General features: G+C 33.8%; 1 protein-coding gene across 1 annotated transcript in view; it reads right to left on the bottom strand.

Moving 5' to 3' along the window:
• Positions 1–20,600, bottom strand: part of LOC112057850 (B-cell lymphoma/leukemia 11A) — a 59,715-nt gene extending 39,115 nt beyond the window's left edge. Inside the window, exon 1 of the mRNA XM_024098412.2 lies at positions 19,868–20,600. Within this exon, the coding sequence (XP_023954180.2) occupies positions 19,868–19,904 (37 nt within the window). The 5' untranslated portion in view covers positions 19,905–20,600. The remainder of the gene's footprint in view (positions 1–19,867) is intronic.
• Positions 20,601–20,923: the final 323 nt, after the last annotated feature.

Raw genomic sequence — 20,923 nt, 5'->3', positions numbered from 1 at the left:
GAATATTGTGTCTTTATATTGTGTTATAGTCAAAGTAGTGTTTAAATAAAATAATATTAATTGTATATAGTTAGTTTATGATGTTGTAAGCCAGATGTATGTACCAAAAATACAACGTTGCTCGGATGAAAATACCTGCGGTTTTATTCACACTTCCGTCTTTACCTCAATTAAGTGCCACGCATAAAACTATTTTCAACGGACATGCGGTGTTTTAAAACTTTTAACTTTGATTTATATCAGAAATGTTACAATTTTTTTTTAGAATTAACCTTTAACCTGAAATATCTAGCATAATTATTTTTTTTTTTTTTTATTCTTTACAAGTTAGCCCTTGACTACAATCTCACCTGATGGTAAGTGATGATGCAGTCTAAGATGGAAGCGGGCTAACTTGTTAGGAGGAGGATGAAAATCCACACCCCTTTCGGTTTCTACACGGCATCGTACCGGAACGCTAAATCGCTTGGCGGTACGTCTTTGCCGGTAGGGTGGTAACTAGCCACGGCCGAAGCCTCCCACCAGCCAGACCTGGACAAATTAAGAAAATCTCAATCTGCCCAGCCGGGGATCGAACCCAGGACCTCCGTCTTGTAAATCCACCGCGCATACCACTGCGCCACGGAGGCCGTCAAAATTTAATTTAATTTAACAATGGGTATAACATCATTATACCCATTGTTAAACTAATAAGTAATACGAGTAGTTGATTATTGACGACAAAATAGTTTACAAACATTTCGATGAAAGTGTTGTAGTTACTGTTTATCAACCTATTTTAATGGTCCATAAAGAGTCAAGACCCCATCTTATAGAGAAATATAGATCTTAGACTCACCACTCCAATCCGTTGGAATATATCCTTTCGCTTAGATGAGAAAGAGGAATATTAGGTATATTTAAAATGTATATGGCTAATATATATTTTTAATAAATTAAAAAATATATAAATAACACATTTTGTTGCCCATCTTCTATTACACGCATAATTCCCAGACCCACCTAATGACCGACAAAACGGAAGGGCCGTGTCATAATCGGTAATATCTCAGCAAAAAAGCACCATATGCTCGAATTCTGGTCAAGGAATCCATTATGGACACCATTGTAATATTGAAAGGGTTGGATGTCATCTAATGTTGCAAAAAGTTGAGACAGCGTGAGAAGGAAAGCAAAAGGACACTCGGCATTTTTTTTCGATTAATCCACAAATATTGATCACAGACAGATTGACAAATAAAGTCACATTCCGATGTTTTGGTCTGTAACTAAAGGAGTTTATATTTAGTATAATAATATGATATACTTATGATTAGTCAGGTTCTAAAATATATGTGTTGTCATAAAAATACGCTTTTAAATAAACGTGTAGTTTGTTAATGGTTTTCGAGACTTAAATTAAGTTATTGGATTTTGGTTTCATACAGCGGTGTTGAAGTAAATACAACATAGACTTTCCACCTGGTATCTCTGTAATATAAAAAAAAATATGATAAAATATATAGTTATTTTCATATGCATCTCTAGAAAATATAACAATAGACCAATGAGTCGCACAGGCCCGCCAACGCAGACTAGGTGTCACCGTTGCATTTCCGGAGTAACGATTCCGTAGTATAAGGTCGTATCTGCATACAACGCTGGGAGCTTTCCCATACCGGGCACTTCGTGACCCCATACAGTTATTTTGTTATAGAAACGTTCATGCGCATCACTAATAAGCACTAACAATAGATCAACGCGTCGCGCAGGCCCGCCAACGCAGACTAGGTGTCACCGTTGCATTTCCGGAGTAACGATTCCGTAGTATAAGGTCGTATCTGCATACAACGCTGGGAGCTTTCCCATACCGGGCACTTCGTGACCGCTCGCCTTGTTAAAGATGACCTGCCTCGAGATTATGCACTTACATCCGTTTGAATGATAACTGTTTAATTGAGGTCATGTGAACTGTGCACGCTTGCCGTAAACAAAGCGTGATTTTTTGCAATCCTCCATAAATGTGAAGCGTACAGAGCTGATTAATTGCCCCTTTATGGTAGCAACATTTCTTTTTACTTTTTTTGTGTCCGTTAGTGACCTAACTGTATTTACATTTTAGTTACAACTGCGAATTATTTAGCCGCTATTGATTCGAGTATTTTATTGTATTCTAACATTTAGTACTAGAACTATTTCTTACACTAAAATTATGCTTCTATTTTTAAAATATGGCGTACGAAACACATAAGTAATAAAATAAAATAATAAAAGATCGTTAAATTAATTATACTTAGCTCAGTTTTATAATACTAATTGCAGTTTTCTTCTAACATTGTTTTGCACAAAAATAACATAAATAATACAAATTATTTGTGTTTGAGTATACTTTTTCCCTACGTCCTATTTTGATGGAATAAAGGATGTTGCTAAGCTCACCAGAGAAAACCAATCAATAAAAATCTATTAAGAAATGTGGAGCTATTCACGACTGTTAGTATATTGCTATAAATATTATACTTTTTTTTAAATTAAGAGGGGCCGTGAAAAAAACCTGTTTGTACAGGTATTATCAGTACAAACAGATTTTTTTCACGGCCCCTCTTAATTTTCGGCAATTCAATATTCAACATACTACTTCATTCCACGTAGAAAGTCAAAAACACTCGGGTTTCTACTATTTCCTTCTACGTCAAACAATCACACTTCGAACAATCAACTGTAACCACAGTACAAAGCCTTTATATTCCCTGCGATAAGGCTCACATACATTTCACGTGGTATGTGGTGTGGTGATGGTCCATAGCCATCGCGATAAATATCCCGCCGCCGCAAGATCGGTTTCTTCCTATCAGATAACCGCGGACTGACCTGCGCGTCTCACGTATTGTTCGCATACGAAACGCCATTTGAAAATATTATTGGATTGAGTTTTCTCGTGCTGACCTAACTTTCTTACTAATTTGTGTGTTACTTTTCGATGAAGTTTTGTATAATGACAAATAACACCTTGGAGCAGGCTAATTTTTATATCAGGATTCCAGTTGTTAAAAACAGATTTCACTCGAACGAAGTCGCAGACGTCTGTTAGTTTGTAATATAAAGATCCCACGGGAACTATGGGTGCATTTTTCGGGATGAAAAGTAGCCTATGTGTTAATCCTAGTAAAATATATTTCTATTCCAAAGGCCACTAATGAAGCCACAGTATAAAACATATTACATTACATTAGGACAACATAATCTTCCTTTGGCATCGGACTATAAAAACTAATATAGTACATTAACATTACATTACATTTGGACAACATAATCTTCCTTTGCCATCTTACTATAAATCTTAATATACATTAATGCAGCCTTTTGCAATACTTGCAATTATAAGCTAACAACTTAACCTAACTTCTTTAAAAGTTAACACATGAAGAAAAACATCATCCCACCTTTATTACAAATCTATTAGGTCATGTATGACCAATAATAAACCTATTGAATCCCACTAAATATTGTGTTTAGCTAAAGGAAAAGGGCGAGCTATTATAAATCTAGCCGAACGCCTACCACAATGCATCTCACTCGTACATAACACAATATAAATCATGAATGAAACGTGTATCTTATGATTTTTAACACCCACTCAATCTCTTTGTAGGAAACAATGAGCCGTACGGAACCAGTATTATACCTTTGGCATATTATTTTCCTTATAAAAGCCTTTAGCTGTATATAGCCTTAATATTCATTATTAAAGTCTTCGATGGTTCAGTGTTGGGGTAAAACGAATGTTGAAGGTATTTTGTGTTTTATAATGTAACTTTATTTAGTAAATGAAAAAAATAGAATATTGATATGGTATATAATTATTCACACACAAAAGTAACTAAATAAAAATAAAAAATATATATAAGACAGCTTGCACAACAAAAACTATCTTATAAAATTACTATTACTACATTTTATAGTAAGTGCATTTACTGCTTTTGAGTCAGTTTTTATACATTTTTTTTTCATAGTATTTGATGGTCGTATCTAGAGATCAAAATAAGAACACTGAAGGCTGTTATTTGTGGTGTGCGGCGTTTTGGAAAATAATAAAAACTGATCTGTTCCAAATAAAAAAATATGTCTAAAAATAAATTAATAATGACAAATAAGGGTAATATATGTCAAAATAAGGTGCAAATCGGTTAAATATACTAAACATAGACGTACTTATTTAAAAACAAAAAGTTCCGACCGTTTACATCGTCCCTAATAGCGTGCAGCATATTGGCAAGAGAAAAACAAGACTTAACTGGTCGTAATTCAATACAACACTGGTCTCTATTAAAAGCCGGGTTTGTCCGTTTGTCCGATCTGACGTGTAGGAAAAAAATCGAAGTTCAGCCGATTCAAAGGCATTGGACAATGGTCACGGGACCTCGGCACACAGGTTGGAAGAATGTATGAAAGGCTCAGGTAGAATTTGATACACTACAATCTTCGTGTCAATCATGGATTTCTTTGTGAGAAATGAAGGATGCTGTGAAAATAACATAATTACAGTTACTATGATAACGTTAAGTAGAATAGCATTGATCGTATTTTAGTAATATCAAATGCGAAAATACGCAAAAGGCATAATTATTTAATTTTTTCAACTCACCAATATTAAAAGCTTAGCACTCTTGCTATAAATATGATTTAGAAGAGTGAAACAGCAGTGATAGCCCAGTGGATATGACATCTGCCTCCGATTCCGGAGGATGTAGGTTCGAATATGGTCCAGGGTATGCACCTCCAACTTTTCAGTTGTGTGCATTTTAAGAAATTAAATGTCACGTGTCTCAAACGGTGACGGATAAACATCGTGAGGATACCAGAGAATTTTCTTAATTCTCTGTGTATGTCAAGTCTGCCAATCCGCATTGGGCCAGCGTGGTGGACAGTGAGCTGAATATGGGTTGATAATGTTGATTATGATGATGATTTAGAAAATACTAAAGTTATGACAAAACTTCTTAAAACATGCAGTTGAAAAAGATCACAACGTACCGATCGATAAGATATGACCAAGTTTATTGGAATTTTGTATTTATAGAAAAAAATACAATCAAACAATAAAAGAAAGTGACACTCGTAAACCCTTTTCACGACGAATCGATGAAAGGATTCCATATAAATGATCGACAATAGTTATTTTGCCTATCTCTATGGAAACCCCATTCGTCTATTGTACATTGATATTATCGATATTCGACCATGTGGGTGCGAAGTCTGTTTTGTCGAGAAAAAATCTCTTTGACCAATATTGTTTGTCAAAGGCTGGATTTTTTGTTAAGGTGTTTATCGAAGGTTGACCATGGGAAAATATTGGAGCCTCAGGTGCCTCTATCGGGCCCGGGGACTATTGTCAACCTGTTATACGCGATGTTTCCGATAAAATCTTTGCAGCTTTTGTTTGGTCATCGTTTTTATGTTATTCTTATTATTCATCATATTATAAATCGTTTTGATAAATATTTTTTAAATATTAATAGCTATTAAAATAATTACATAAATATAGATAGTTAAAAGATAATGAATGAGTTTATTTCACTATAAATAATCTGTTTAGTGATTGAACTACCAAACGACTTACAAAAGATTAGGTACAAATATGTGGATAGGGGTTATGAAAAAAAAAAAAATTTGATAATTAGGCCAATTGACTTGTTACCTTTCATCATCATCATATCAGCCGATGGACATCCGTTGCAGGACATAGGCCTTTTGTAGGGACTTCCAAACATCACGATACTGAGCCACCTGCATCCAGCGAATCCCTGCGACTCGCTTGATGTCGTCAGTCCACTTGGTGGGGGGTCGACCAACACTGCGCTTACTAGTGCGGGGTCGCCATTCCAGTACCTACTTTGGGACCCCAACGTCCATCGGCTCTTCGAACTATGTGCCTCACCCATTGCCACTTCACCTTCGCAATTCGTTGAGCTATGTCGGTGACTTTGGTTCTTCTGCGGATCTCCTCATTTGTGATTCGATCACGCTGTTATATTTACTTTATCTAAAATTTTAAACACGTGGACTTAACAAAGTTTAGACCGTACTTTTTACTCTACCATATCACAATGGTTGCACGAATCTAGATGAATTTTAGCACAGAGCTAGATCATAACCTTGAATTAGACTGTCTACCATTATATAAACCGAAATTCTCACAGGAACGGGATCTATACCAGTGAAACTGCGGTCACAGCTTAAGCCATAAAATACCCAACCTACTACCAAACTTTAAATCGCTGAGCGTTGAATCGCCGACACTAACAAATTGGTATCAAAGCCTGACAAAGATGGACTCTTGAGAAACTGTCCACCCACTCGCGGCCTATTGATCGTGGCTCACAATAAATTAATTCTTGTTATGAACATTTTTTATCCCCATTGTGTTTTAGCGGTGTATTTATTTTACTAGCCCATATTATCGTTATATAGTTCAAGAGCAAGTGCCTCATAATCTGTGGTTTTGTATAAAGTTCTGATAAAGATTCTAAACTACAACAGTTTACGAATTGGCCCTAAGCAAGAGAATTTGAATGCAAGATTGAAGTTATGAAAATAAAAATAAATACAAAATTGCACAAGGTTTAGATTACCTACTACTTAAAGTAAAAGTAACTCAGTTAAATTCAAAATATTATCTTAATGGCTTAAGACTTTTATAGTCTTACTTACCTTAACTTTGTCAAAATCTAAAATTATACATAGACAACAAAAACAGTAAAAAATGTCCCCATGTGAACGGAGATTCGTTCTCTACGAGTATCTATCTATTTCAAATCAAATCAAAAACCATTTATTTCAAGTAAGAAAAGATGGGTACTGGTTCCAAAGAATGACTTAAAAAGTCGCTTAGGTACAAGAGAGTGGTGGTCTATACTTTTCTTCTTCTCAGCAAAACAAATATTCAACCACGACGTTTGAAAAGTGCTTGTAAACTACTACTTGAAATAAATTAATTTTGAGTTTGATTTTGACATGCTTGCCATGTCTGGCTAACTTTTAGTCGTAGGCTCTTTGGCTAATAGTGCCTAATGGGCGGTCATTGGTCAAAGGGAATTTGGTTCACAACGAAGATTGAATTGAATTTCTTTGTAAGCAGATTCTTCTTTACAGTTCCTTGTTTTGTTTTCTTCTTATTACTAGAGGGTCTTTGAATAACTTAAGTAATGTGACGCAAAAAGTCCGGTAAGTCCGATATTCAATGGACTTCGTTGAAATTTTATCTTGTATGTATTATGAACTAAGTGAAGTACGTTACATATAGATAGTTATAGTAGGGGAGCAGAAGAGGGGATTTTTGGAGTTACTGGAGCGCGGCAGATGTACATTAAGGGACTATACCTTGCATGTTGATGAGTACCTCCATCAATATTGGTGGGCTCAACTCGAGCGCGGGTTATTTTTGGAGTTTACTCCTTAATAATCAATTTTTTATATAACCCCCGGTATGAAAAAAATATGGGCAGTAAAATTCGATGAACGAATGACATCGTTACGTTTTTATGCGCAACCTATTCTGCGCACCTTTCACTTTTCAGGCGTAGTATTGAGACGTACATAGTGTATGCTGCGGGACAAGATACACCTATTTAGACAGTCGATCTGAAAGAGTTAACTCCATTCGTGCGTCGGAGCTGACACACACTTGTTTTTTAATTTTGATTGAAATCGCAAATATTTTATTACGAATTAAGTACTCCGAAGTAATAGGTTTTTCTTACCATCACTGAAAGCAGATAACCACATTATTCTAACAAATTTAACCGGTTCCATGATGTTTTAGTAACTGCAGATAGTATCCCAGGCTCCCCTACTGTAAGGTTGGTGAAAATGTTCCCTTTGCCACCATCTTAGTCTACCACTAAATATTAGCTTAGATCAATAAATCAAAGAAAAAAATCTCTATTTCACCTCTAACATTAAACCGCTCTAAAAGCGACTATATTATCAAGAGAACACATGTTAAGTTTTATAAATATAAATAAATTATATCTCTGGTCTACTTAATCCTATTAACAATTGAAAGCATTGTCGTAACTACTTAACACAAACAGTTACAATACAGATTACTACTACTCGATAAGTGTTCCAAACATAATATAATTATCAGTGCATCTTTTCTTTAAAGATTATGTTTACGCCAACACCTTGTGCACAACACTGTTGGTCCACTGTTTTCATTGTTTGTAATGCGACTTGTATTGTTGGAAAAATAATCCTTTTGTCCGACCTTTCTCACAGAAAGGATTGTTTGGCTTGCATCTTCAAAAAGAAAGCCCGATGTTGTACGTGATACAATTGTAAGTCCCGTGCTAATTTTGAAACGGTATGTTTTTTACTGTTTTTTTTTTAAGTAGATGAGGTAAGTAGTAATATATAACTCATACTATGGAGGGTAGATGTATATTTTTTATGTTTAGAGGGAAGACCCATCCAAATTGTTGGTCAGAATATAGATACTGTATTAACTTCACAGAATCGAAAACTCTAAAGCTAACGTATTTAGCAATGTATCCGTGATTAACTCAAATGTGATATCTTCACTTTCTCTATAATTGATAAGCTTATTGTCATAGTCCATTTGACACTAGTTTTTGATTTTGAACAGTATTTCATAATTAACATGTAAACCCTCTTGAACCATAGGCCAGAGCCTCAGTCCCAAAAGGGGTTAGAAAACACGAGAAAGAGAAAGGGTTTTATTCCGTACCCCCAGTCAATCCCTGGATTCAAAAGAGTTGAATCACCTTCACCTCTGACTTCCATAAAAATATTTAATGCAAAATTAAATAATTTCTCTTGATATTTCTGATATTCATTTACCAAGTCGTCTTTGCATGTCAAAGATCGTATTCTATTTATTTCTTGATCTACAATTTTTTCGTTTTTAATTTGTGTGTTTAATTTTATTTCTTCTTCTTCTAAGATGTAGAGTTAAGTTTAAGAAATATTAAAAAAATAATGTTTGTGATGAAAAATTTCCAAAGTAATGCATCTACAAAATGTTCTGCATTTTAGAATGAATTACTTAATTACTTTTAAATGTTACGAAGTATATTCCTACTTTATAATAAAGTCTGTAGTTTTTGAATGTGAACATTTGATGAATGTACCATCTTCCCTTAATACCGCCAACGTTGCATCCTTTAATGCGAGGGGGACTAATAAATCCAATTTAAATATAGACTTGGACCTCCTCTGATATAACATATGTAAATCCATACGTTATCTTAAGAATCACAAAAACGAGAGCCGATCGGATGCGGACATCGAAAAAGGCAAAAAGCGGCGCGGACTGCGGTCCGGTCTACATCTGCAATTAAATTATAGAGTTGTGGATTTGTTTGTAGAGAAAAATCTCAAAAAGTCACTTATATTTTAAAACAAATAGGTACCTACACCAATTTATTGAAAAAGTACCATAAAAAAAAAGTGTCTTGAAGTTTTAAAATATAAATATAGTAAATTTCAAGGCCTTCATTCTACGGAATTAAGAGATTTCCTCTATTATTATCCTTTTTATATTCCGTTTTTCATTAACTACCTAATCTATTACCAAGTCCTGTTTTATAGGATATGAGAAATCATATCTCCATCCACCAGACTCTTACCTTCGTGGCAAAGCTTCAAAAAAAACCTTAAAATTTGTTATTGTACGGATTGTACGGACGATTTGGCGTGTTGGACTTTTACTACGTCCCAAAGCTACTATGGTTCAAAGTTCTTAAAGTGTTTTTCAGATAGCATCGACAGTTCGTTTCACTCTTGATTCGCAATAATAGTGCGTAATATGAACGTCATAGAGGCAACTGTCACCGTACCCATGATATCTGAAAAACATTTTAGTGACCCTCCATTAAAATAACTATGTAAAAATAAGGTTTAGGTATCACAGACTCTTTGACTGTAATTATTTTAATCTGTGGCAAGATCAAAGTTGCTTGATAAACCCTTCTTGATAGGACCTACTGGAGACATATTCGTATGTGCATCATTGATCAATCATCAACTGATGGTGATGATTAAAAGTCACAAATATCATCAGAAAAATAACAACTCCCATTTGTATTTCTTTGTCGTAATCGGTTAAGTCTCCGGTCCGGTACAGGAATATGGAAATAATTCAGACCACAGCCGGACGGCTGGTTGGAATCCGTACTCATTATTCTAAATGCTAAATTAACTTGATTCCCATAATTTAAATATAGTTGTAATGATTTAAATGAATTATGTGATATCCGAAGCATCGTTAGATTTCTTAATGTCGTTGTTTGTATTTATTGTCTAATACTTTTTAATTATCAATAAAATATTATTACTAATAGATATTATGTATCAATGCAAATTGTATGTATTGATTGTTTGCTACTTGATTATTTTTATAATAAATGTAATCATGCACTGCACTCCACAACTTATATCATACATCAAAATCCACACACACCTTATATATGGTTTTTTTAGACAAAAAGCTAGCGGTTTGTAGTTAAGACGGCTCTTAAACAAAAAGGGATATTTGTTATAAATACATCATTATAAAATGCCAGAACTTAATCCTTTAGTGGTACGTCCTTTGTATCATCAGTTTCTATATCTTCTGAGATTTCATCCTCTATTCATCATGAATTTTCATAGCTTTTTTATATTTTAGAGTTTGGTTCGAACATTTTCATTCTCACCAAAAGATTTTGACACGAGGAGGAAGGAACAGCGTACTTAAATAATTATCAATATCAGCTATAACACCACATTAAAACTAAAATGATAGGCAATTAATACTATAAATATTTACAATTATAATATGATATATATAATATGAGAATTTCAGCAAAAGATAATGCAAAAAAGTTCTTATGATATAAACAAGCTAAGAGCAATTTGACAAGAACAATTATTACAATACAACTCACGATAAATATACAAGTTTTCGGTGTGTTATTTTGAATGTCCTTAAATTGTACTTTTGTTGATTTAACTACTTACAACCAAGACAATTGATGTTATTTATAAGGCCTCGTAAATCATAATTCAAAGACACGCAATAATGGAAACAAAGAACTTGACCAACCTTTTCTAATTGTGATTACTTATCAATAATTGTCTGGGTGTTATCAAAACAGAATTAGCGGGAATTAGCGTAATTTACTGGTAGCAAAACAATTATTGTAATTTTAATGTCCACTTGATGGCACGCCCTGTATAATTGTTGGCAATCGTGAGAAAGCTGAGTAAATGCAAAACAAGATGTATTAAACATTTATTATTTTTTTCTAAATTGTTCCTTTAAAGTATCCTTTAACAAAGTAAAGGAAAGCTTATTTTCTGCAAACAAATAATACAAAGCCCAGTTCTAGTTTTATTAGTACCTGTTATAAGCCTCAATAACTCTAATGGTGGGGCTGAGACTTAAATCGAGAGGTCAAAAGCTTTATATCTGTCTCTGTTAGACTATTCCGCTTCTAGAACAAACTTAGTATTATAATTATTTACATCTATTCATAACAAAGATCCAACAATAAGATTTGTCTTATCCAATACAAAAGATATAGAAAAAGTAAGTTATATACTATAATAAAGTCTTAGCATTGATTTTTGGTACTTAATGCTGAATTTATTCATAATTTTTCTACGTAGAATCAGGTTTCTGAATCAGTAGTAGAATTAAGTATTACAAAAAGTCTGTACTTGTAAAAAGTGATTCCAAAGTAAGCCTTAGGATAAACAAATTTAAATTTATTCAATGTCGTGTAGACTTACTAGTAGTTACAGCAAGATATACTAACTAAAATACACTACCCAACCTAATAAAGTTGTAAGCCCATGAGAAACTGAAATTAGCTCAAAGTATCAAGAGCATTGTTGCGGCTATAATTCCCGCAGAAGGATCAAGATTGAGTGTTCCGCTTGTGAATACGATGCTTCGATATTCGCTTAATGAAGACATATTGAATCGCTAAGCGAAAGACAAGATATAGGCAATGTTTTAAATTGACATGCGGTCCTTTTATGCACCATCCGCTCATTTCTGAACGAAAAATAAACGAATGTTACAAATGTAAAACAATTGATGGAAACGGAAGAATTAGAAATAGGGTTATACAGTTAAGAGAATCAGAATGTTTTCGTTTAGAAAACAGTTCGATCGTTTTCATCTTTTTTAAATAAAACTTAATTTGTCTTAATTGGGTAAGTTTTGGGTAAGTATGATAATAAATAGTAATAGATTTAATTTGTCTTAATTGGGTAAGTTTGGGTAAGTAAGATAATAAATAGTAGAATGTTTATAATTGGTTTAAAGGTTTTGGTGAAAGATCAGAGAAATCTTTGGCTAGTAACTATATATGTATTAAAATTGGGAAATTCTGAATTCCAACTCCAGTTCGGAAAGATTTATAAATTCATGTTTTGTTAATTAGGCTCATGCAGGTACATTACAACCGAGACTCAATATTTCTCCTGCCATTGAAAGATTTAGTGCTAACTAACAAAAAACTCATGAAGAAAAACGGTTTAAAACCGATTGCTTTCACAAAGTTTGTGGTTTTTTGACTACAAGTAGAGAGTTTAAAATTAAAAATTGTTACTAAATTATTGTGTGAGAAAGAATACAATAAGGAACTTATGCTAACTTATCCTAATAACTATACAAATCATGCCCACGTGGAATGGTGGCAAGAATACAGGCTGCATTTCCGCGCTGGACAGCCAGGCTGATCCTTTGCGCAAAAAATGAGCCAGCCCTTCTGTCACTAGTCTAGACATCTAGACGGGGTGAAATGATTAGGTATTGTATTAAATTAAAAAATGTAATTATAATTTCATTTATTGTGAGAAAAGAAGGATATTTCAATTCTGCTCCAATTATTGAGTGGGCCCAATCGAACCCATAAACTCACTGTGTTGAGTACGTGCATTTAACCATGAGTTCTATATAGATAATTTCTCTCAATTTACTTCATTAGAAAAAAAACACTTAATCGTTAATATAAATAATAGACATTATTCCACAGGATGTTGTATCTCATCTATCTATTAGAACAATTAAAAATTCTCAAACAACTACACCCTTGTCAATTAGAGACAAATAGGGTCTACATGAAAAGGTAAGGCACGTTCCAAAGAACAACAAAAAACAAATCGGTGCACAAGCTAATATTTTATTAAAGGCACGAGTGGAAAACGGTGGGAAAGTTAACTTGGTTTTTTAAACTTTTCACAACTTTTCACAGCTTCCCGCAACTTCCCCCGGCCGTCTGGCCTCGCACCTGATAAAGTAATTTGACGATTCCCAAATTCACACTTTTGAGGAGGGTTTTAAAACCAAAAAGGTTCCGCTCTCGGACAGTTTCTGTTCGGTAATTGAGACCGCGCGTTCAAACTTTTTTGTCAGCTTTAATTTTTAATCTGTGACCGTTGTTACCAGCTCTGTACTGCCGTTAATCCAGTAACATTTAATGAAGACCTAACGTTTTGCTAACTAGAAATGAGGTAGGTACTTTTATTTTCGCTAAACCAAATAAGAGAGAGCATCATAATTGGTGGTGATTAATGATTATTTTATACTATAGATAGATTACGTCCCTACAAAATCACCGCAAAAGAATCACCGAATTAAGTGACTCCACTGAGCGCACACATGCACAATTTGGTTCTTAATTCCATTATGTAAGTATTTATCTGTATAGTTTTTACACTTCAAGAACATACATTTCGACATTGTAGATATTTGGGAATTATTTGTTTAAATAACGTTCGTTGTTTAATAAAGGACTAATTAAGTCAATTTTCCACATTTGTCCGGTTCAGTTTAAATGCGCTAGTATCCTCTCTGTCTAGTATCTCACTAATATCTCTAGTAAGTATAAAATATCATTGGTAGTGATACAAAGGTAATCATAGATGGGTGGGTACCTATACGACTACGTCTAGGTAGTCTTGAGCGTTCTTGACAAGATGACTTTTAAGGACCAAACTCGGACAAAGTCGCTGCAAACAGGTGAATAGGATTAGATAAATGGTTTATTTCTGATGGTACTTCAAGTAAATAATGTATAATAGATGATAGAAGATATGATATAAGAACCAAACGCAAATTTAATTTTTAAGGATGGTAGACTGTTTATTATAGTCAAGGCTTAAAACATTTTTAGTTGTTAGCATCATCGTACCCAACTTTTAACACACACATGCATTTTTTGCACCGAGGGTTTACTATTGTGTACAACAAAAAACCAAGTACCACAGACCTCTTACGTTTAGAATAAGAACAAACGTGTCATCGATGAAATGACGCGTGTCGACCAATCGGGCGCGAAGGCAGCAGCCGTCGGTGACGTCACGTGGCCACCGACCAATCGGATCGGGCTGTCGCCTCCGGTCAACTCGCGCTAATTGCCTATGTGTGCGATAACACTAGGCACAAGGAGAATCGGTTCGTTGAAGTGCGCGCACGCATGTTAAATTGCCTACAATACAATTTTAAACGGTGGAACTTTTAGGACCTTTACCCATGATTTATGGCCGAGTCTTTAATTGGCAGGTCTAATTAGATTGCAGTCTAGTATTATTACTAGAGTCGATCAATTTTCGATCGATTTAGACTGGATATGATATTTTTACTTTAGATAAAATAGTTATAGCTAATGAATTTCATTTCTGACGAATCACTTAAATCGAAGGCTGTGTTAAATGATCGATTAAATTTCAATTTATGTAATTTTTTTGTCATTTTAACTTTTATCCACAGATTTACGCATTACAATACAGAGCGGAGCGTATTGAGTTAGAAGGCTTTTTTTTATTATAATTACACCAGAAAGTGATCTACGGTGAAAACGTTGAAAAAGTATTTTGATTCTTCTTTATCATCAACAGCCTAATTTTAATTACTTATATAATATACCTAATAAAATATGCCTGCTCTATTTGGTAAAAAGGGAGATTTAGAATACATGCTCAAATGCGGATAACGGAATCTATTAATGCTTAGCTGTCTTACTAATTATAAGATTAATCATGTCAATGATTTAGAGTTTAGATTTGGTTAATAAGAGGAATAATATATAGTACAAAATATAGTAAATAATCTGTACCCACTAATATTAAAAGGGGTAAACTTGTATTATAAGGGTAATCTCTGGCTCTACTAAACGCATTTTAAAAATTATTTTAGCACTAAAAAGTCACGTTATTTGTGAGTTTCACAGGCTATCTTATGCCGGTATTATCACGGGATCGGGAACTACGCGAGTGAAAACGCGGGGCGTCGGCTATTATAGTTTAATAATTTAAACTATCTAGCTCTATTCGGCTAAAACTCAAGTGATACAATGTCAGTTTGGATCGTGCCGCGTTGCATGAACCAGCTCATGACTAAGGGCCTCGTATGGGTTCTAAACTAGTCAGGCATACTCCGAGATAGTATCACGTGAGTTTTAGCCATGTTTTATAATAAACTAGCGGACGCTCGCGACTTCGTCTGCCCTTAGACCTCCTTAGTGAACGTCTACAACCTATGAACTACCTCCCTGCCAAATTTGAACTTTGTACCTCAAGCTGTTTTCGATATATTGGGATGAATGACCTTTCGTATTTATATATTAATATTAATATCTATTATCGTGTGTCTGCTCTCTACAAAAACAGTTAAAGTAAAGCATGAGAAAGATTCTGGACGGTCATTAGAATAAAATGAGTAATTAAATCAAAGTAGCACTTGACCAGTGGGAACTGTGTAACAATGGACAGACATACCGTTTCATTTGTGAAACCATTTCTACTACATATTTTTAAAATTTTCGTTTTCATTTTTAATTTGGAAAGCAAGACGTTAAGAAATTGAACTATTTATTTTAGTTTATGTATTTAAACAGCAACAGGTAACAATATTTCAACAGAATATAAAGAAATTTAAATAACTTATAACAATTATTGCAGATCCACATATTAGTTGTCACAGCATGCACTATGGAAATATAAGAATACAGATTTAGAATGTACAAAGACGAACAACATAAAAATTAAATTTAAACTAGATACATGAAAACAAAATATACTATGTATATAAAAAAACACTACCTAACTCTAGGTAAAGAATTTGAAATAAGAATTATTGACGACCTTACTGGACAATCTAAAATACCTTCTATGTTCTTTTGATATTTTATTATTTGAAAGCCGTGTGGCGCAGTGGATTATGATCCTGCTTGAGACCCTCAATATCCAAATCAATATATGATATTGAGGGTCTCAAGCATAAACACCTTACCTGTATTGTACAATATAAGGTTCAAATGGATCACACGTTTTCCACAGAAGAACTGCCCACCTATTTCCCATTTTGATCTTTATTATCAACCCATTAAAATAAACAACAAATCAATTGACAAAATTTCATCTACATACTAAGATACTAAATACAAATATCATCCGGTGTTTACTGGTGGATATCATCTACAGGTACCAATATTATACAGCTGAAGAGTTTGTTTGTTTATTTGAACGCGCTAATCTCAGGAACTGAAAAATTATTTCAGTGTTAGATAGCCTATTTATCGTCAACTAGTATAGTAGGTATGTCATTGTATTATCATTGTATTGATGACATTTTATCAATTTTTAATTGGTTGATAATAACGGACACTTCTTTCTTTAATGGAAACAGCATACTTATTGCTAAGTGAAGCCCTTTCAGGATCTAGGTACATCTAGCTAAATTTACAATTACTTATTTTATTTAAGTATGTGTCCTTTTTCCTTTTCTGCCATGTGTATCTATCTTAAATAAGATTTTCTTTCATTCTCTCTCTCTTTTTATTTGTCATAAGAAATAGGTACAGCAATTTATGATATTTGCATAGTAAACTGTTTGATTGCACATAACACCTTACCTGTACTCTACATTGTTGATATTGCATACATTATATTATCAAGGTGTTATAAAATAATTATATTATTTAATGAAGTTATATTATTGTAGCTTAATTCGGTTAGTTCTTATCTCAACTAAGAGATATGGCCGTTGGAGTAAGCAAATGGCACAACTGATTTAAAGTGGAAAATTATTGTCTACAATAGAGAAAAACATTGTAAAGAATAGTTGCTAGAAACGTTGCTCTAAGCCCGTCAAACTGGTAAAATGTTATTTTTTTTGCTGTTAGGTTAGCCCTGGACTACAATCTCACCTGATGGTAAGTGATGATGCAATCTAAGATGGAAGCGGGCTTTGCTAAGGGATGAAAATCCACACTATCGGTTTCTACACGACATCGTAACGGAACGCTAAATCGCTTGGCGGTACGTCTTTGCCGGTAGAGTGGTAACTAGCCACGGCCGAAGCCTCCCACCAGCCAGACCTGGACCCTTTAAGAAAACCTCAATCGGTACAGGATCGAATCTAGGACCTCCGTCTAGTAAATCAACCGTGCATTCCACTGCACTACGGAATCCGTTTTAGCTGTTGTGTTGAGCTAACAGTAAGGCACAATTCCACAACTAGATTAAAGAATTTAACAAAAATAATCTATGGTTAAAAAAGCCAAACAGAAAAAATTAAAAATAAGCTATTTAGATAAATAGTTTATTCTACAATGATAAATCAAAATTCAAAGCTCTACAAATAAAAGAGAATTCTAGAAAGTATTATAATATAGCACAATAATAAAATAACCAAAAACGTGACTATAGGCTAGTTTTAAAACGGACATTAAACGGACGGTAAAAATACTGACGTCAATAATTTTATTGACATCATGATTGTGGTGCTTTTAATTTTTTTATATCCTTTGTTGTAAGTGGTTAATTAAAATGGTTTAGGTAAAAAAAAGTTCTATTTTTAGAATAAATTGCTCTTTATTTTTAAAATAGAACTTTTATTATCGAAATAATTATTATAGGGATATATTTCAAAGTCAAAATGTGACAATTATTAATTGCTTAGTACCTATACTGCTTATGATAATAATCGATTTACAAATCTAGGTTTCATATTTTAAAAATAGGATTTCATTTTATTTAATTTAGTTTCAATACGTAGAAAGAGAAGAAAAGAACTTAAAATTACGTATAGAACGTATAGAAAAGTAGATTTTAAATTTAGATGGATTTTAAAAATCGCCTTTTCTTTTCAGACCGTGGATGTCCAGCCTAGCTTAAATATTGACATATGGACACGGTGACTGAACTAGGGTGACCAACTTAAGTTTGTTATCAACGAAGAGTGTACTTTGATAATTTTGAGTTCAGAAAATGTTTTGAAAAGAGTTTCAGTATCTAACAATGAAACTAGATAAAATTAGCCGTAACATTTTAAATCTAACATTAGTTTATATTATAATTTCCTACTAAGTCTGTATTTTATAGATTTAAATTGAAAGTAAAATACTCATTAAAAATAAAAAGAATAGGGAATAGGTACTCGTAAGTGTTGCTACTTCTGCTTTATGAATATAAACCCCCCCTTATTTACCCTATTTAATTTATTATCTAAATCTGTTGCCCAGTCTAAATTTATAGGGTACTAAAATAAATCATTATGTGTGTGTTTTTGATGTCAAAATTACACTTATTAAGATTTAGTTTATGTTGCATAATTTTCTTATATTTTTCATTGATTGACCTTTGATATTTTTTAAATAATTCCACGTCACTCCGGCTTTAGCTAAAGATCAGCGTTGAGTATTAAACAAGCAAAAAGGGTATTAACCTTTGTTGATTCAGACAATCATTTAATCATAATGTAGAGTCATGTGGTTCAGACTAAAGGGGAAAAATACGAATAAATCATTTTCTTTTTCTCCCTTCATAGGTTTTCTTTAAAAACCTTGAGATTTTATTATCTCCAAATATTTGGAAATGGAATGGTAACCCTAAGCCTGGCTATCAAGTAGCTCGACGCGTTGAATAGCGTCTCGTTGATAGAAGTGTGGGTGCATGTCTGTAACGAGGATGTATTTCCGTGGAAATCGCAACATTTTCCGCAATTTTCCAAGAAAAATATTTTTACAGTAACAACATTAAAAGTTTTCGATTGTCATAGTAACATTAATTTGGTTATCATTTTAATTCAACACATCGCATTTTCCACAATTTTCCGAAAAAATTGTATTGCAGTTACAAGAATAACTTTAACAGATTTTAATGGTAATAGTTTATTAAGTATATTATTTTATTACTTATTTTTTCTTTGTCTAAATTAGCAACATTTTCCGCAATTTTCCAAGATACATATTTATACAGTAAGAAATTACCAGTAATTTTTAAGTAACTCAGTTATCATTACTTATTCATACATAAACTTATTATTAATTAATTTTTCCATCAACATCATCTTTTCGTTAATAAAATTGTACCTACGTTATTTTGTAAATTGTATCTACTTTTTTACATTCTATTTTGGAAATTATTGTAAACTTTCAAAATTCGGTGAAAAAACGTGGTTAGAGATTATCAGAAAAATGTTGTCAATTTTCAGTGGCAAGTAGTAAAATTTTGCGAATTTTTCCACCATTCAGAGAAAATATAGCAGCTACAAATTTTCCGGAAAAATAATAACTATTGCCTAGAGCTATTTGCAATCATTTTTTAAACAGTTACAATAAATTTTGCAGGAAAATTACCATAAATTGTAATGAAAATATTGTGTAAATAAATAGCTCGAGGAAAATATTCTACAATAATAAATTTAGCAATTGTAAAATAAATATTTTGCATTAAATCTAATGAAGATAGAAATGTGTTAGAAAATCGTCTACCTTTAAAATTCAATATTAATTTTCTTTTTACAATGAGGTTTTGTTTTTATGGGATGTGATTAATGAAAATTTTAAGAAGTTTATATTAGATCTCTTACCTTGCGCGATGCGTACAGCTGGCATTTTGATTCTCATCTTGATTTGGTCACCTATTTTTAGATCTTCAACAACTGCTTTATCGTCAGAAAATCTTTATCTTAATATATCGCTATCTGCCTGTTAGCACTTCACATATGCCGCCGTCGGTCCGGCGGCTTATCGTCCCACTCTCAAAACGTTTTTGATAGTAAAGGTCGAGGTGTCATACTAATCCTCTACTAAAGTCCGACGGATAACACGTAAACTGATAATTGTAATCATTCTTCTCAATTTCTTCATCCCGTTGACAGTACGGAAAACTCAGTTGTACCAACTCTTACTTTTTCCTTTTCATGATGCGACGATTATGTTCACAACTTCCAATATTTGTCCACCCGTTTTGACCAATCATAAGTCTTATCACATCAAAGTTTATCTCATCTATTGGCACGGCTCTGCTTCTAATTATTATTATAACACTTTCAAAAGAAAATTTTCACGTGTGTCAATTTTCACCACTGTCTCTAAAAAAGGAAATTTTTGATACAAAACTGTCCCAAATATAGTCCGAAATGAGTTTTTGAATTGTTATTTGAAATATGTGACACGAAAACAGTATGATACAATTTTCTTTAATACGCAGACTATTGTTGTTTGTGATTATCGTAGCGTAGTACGCGTGCGGAGCGGAGGCGGCAGGTGCACAACCGGCCACCCGCTCTCGCCCGATGTCCGAGAACGTCTGTCCTGTGTCCCTTCGCGCGAGGGCTCGACGGCCTCGTGTCCACATCGCGCCGTCTCTCTCGACCGGCCGACGACGGCGCGTGCGAGTCCGTACCAAGTAGCCAGGGGTTACTCGCGGTCGCCACCGCCTCGGCAGATCGAGAGAGACGCCGCCGCGCAGCACTCGTCCTCTCCGCGTGGGAGTGAAAGGGATAGTCATAAATCACAAGTGCCGTGCGTCGGTGTGCGTGCGCGGGTGGGGCGAAGATGCAGCGCGTACAAAAGAAAAGGGATAATATTTGCTTGCATATTTCATGACTCGATTAGGAGATGGAATTTTTAATTGAATGGAC

The sequence above is a fragment of the Bicyclus anynana genome, chromosome 16, assembly GCF_947172395.1.
Source record: "Bicyclus anynana chromosome 16, ilBicAnyn1.1, whole genome shotgun sequence".
In the NCBI taxonomy this organism is placed as follows: domain Eukaryota; kingdom Metazoa; phylum Arthropoda; class Insecta; order Lepidoptera; family Nymphalidae; genus Bicyclus; species Bicyclus anynana.
Note: the sequence above shows the minus strand (reverse complement) of the source record. Positions and strands in the feature narration are given on the sequence as shown.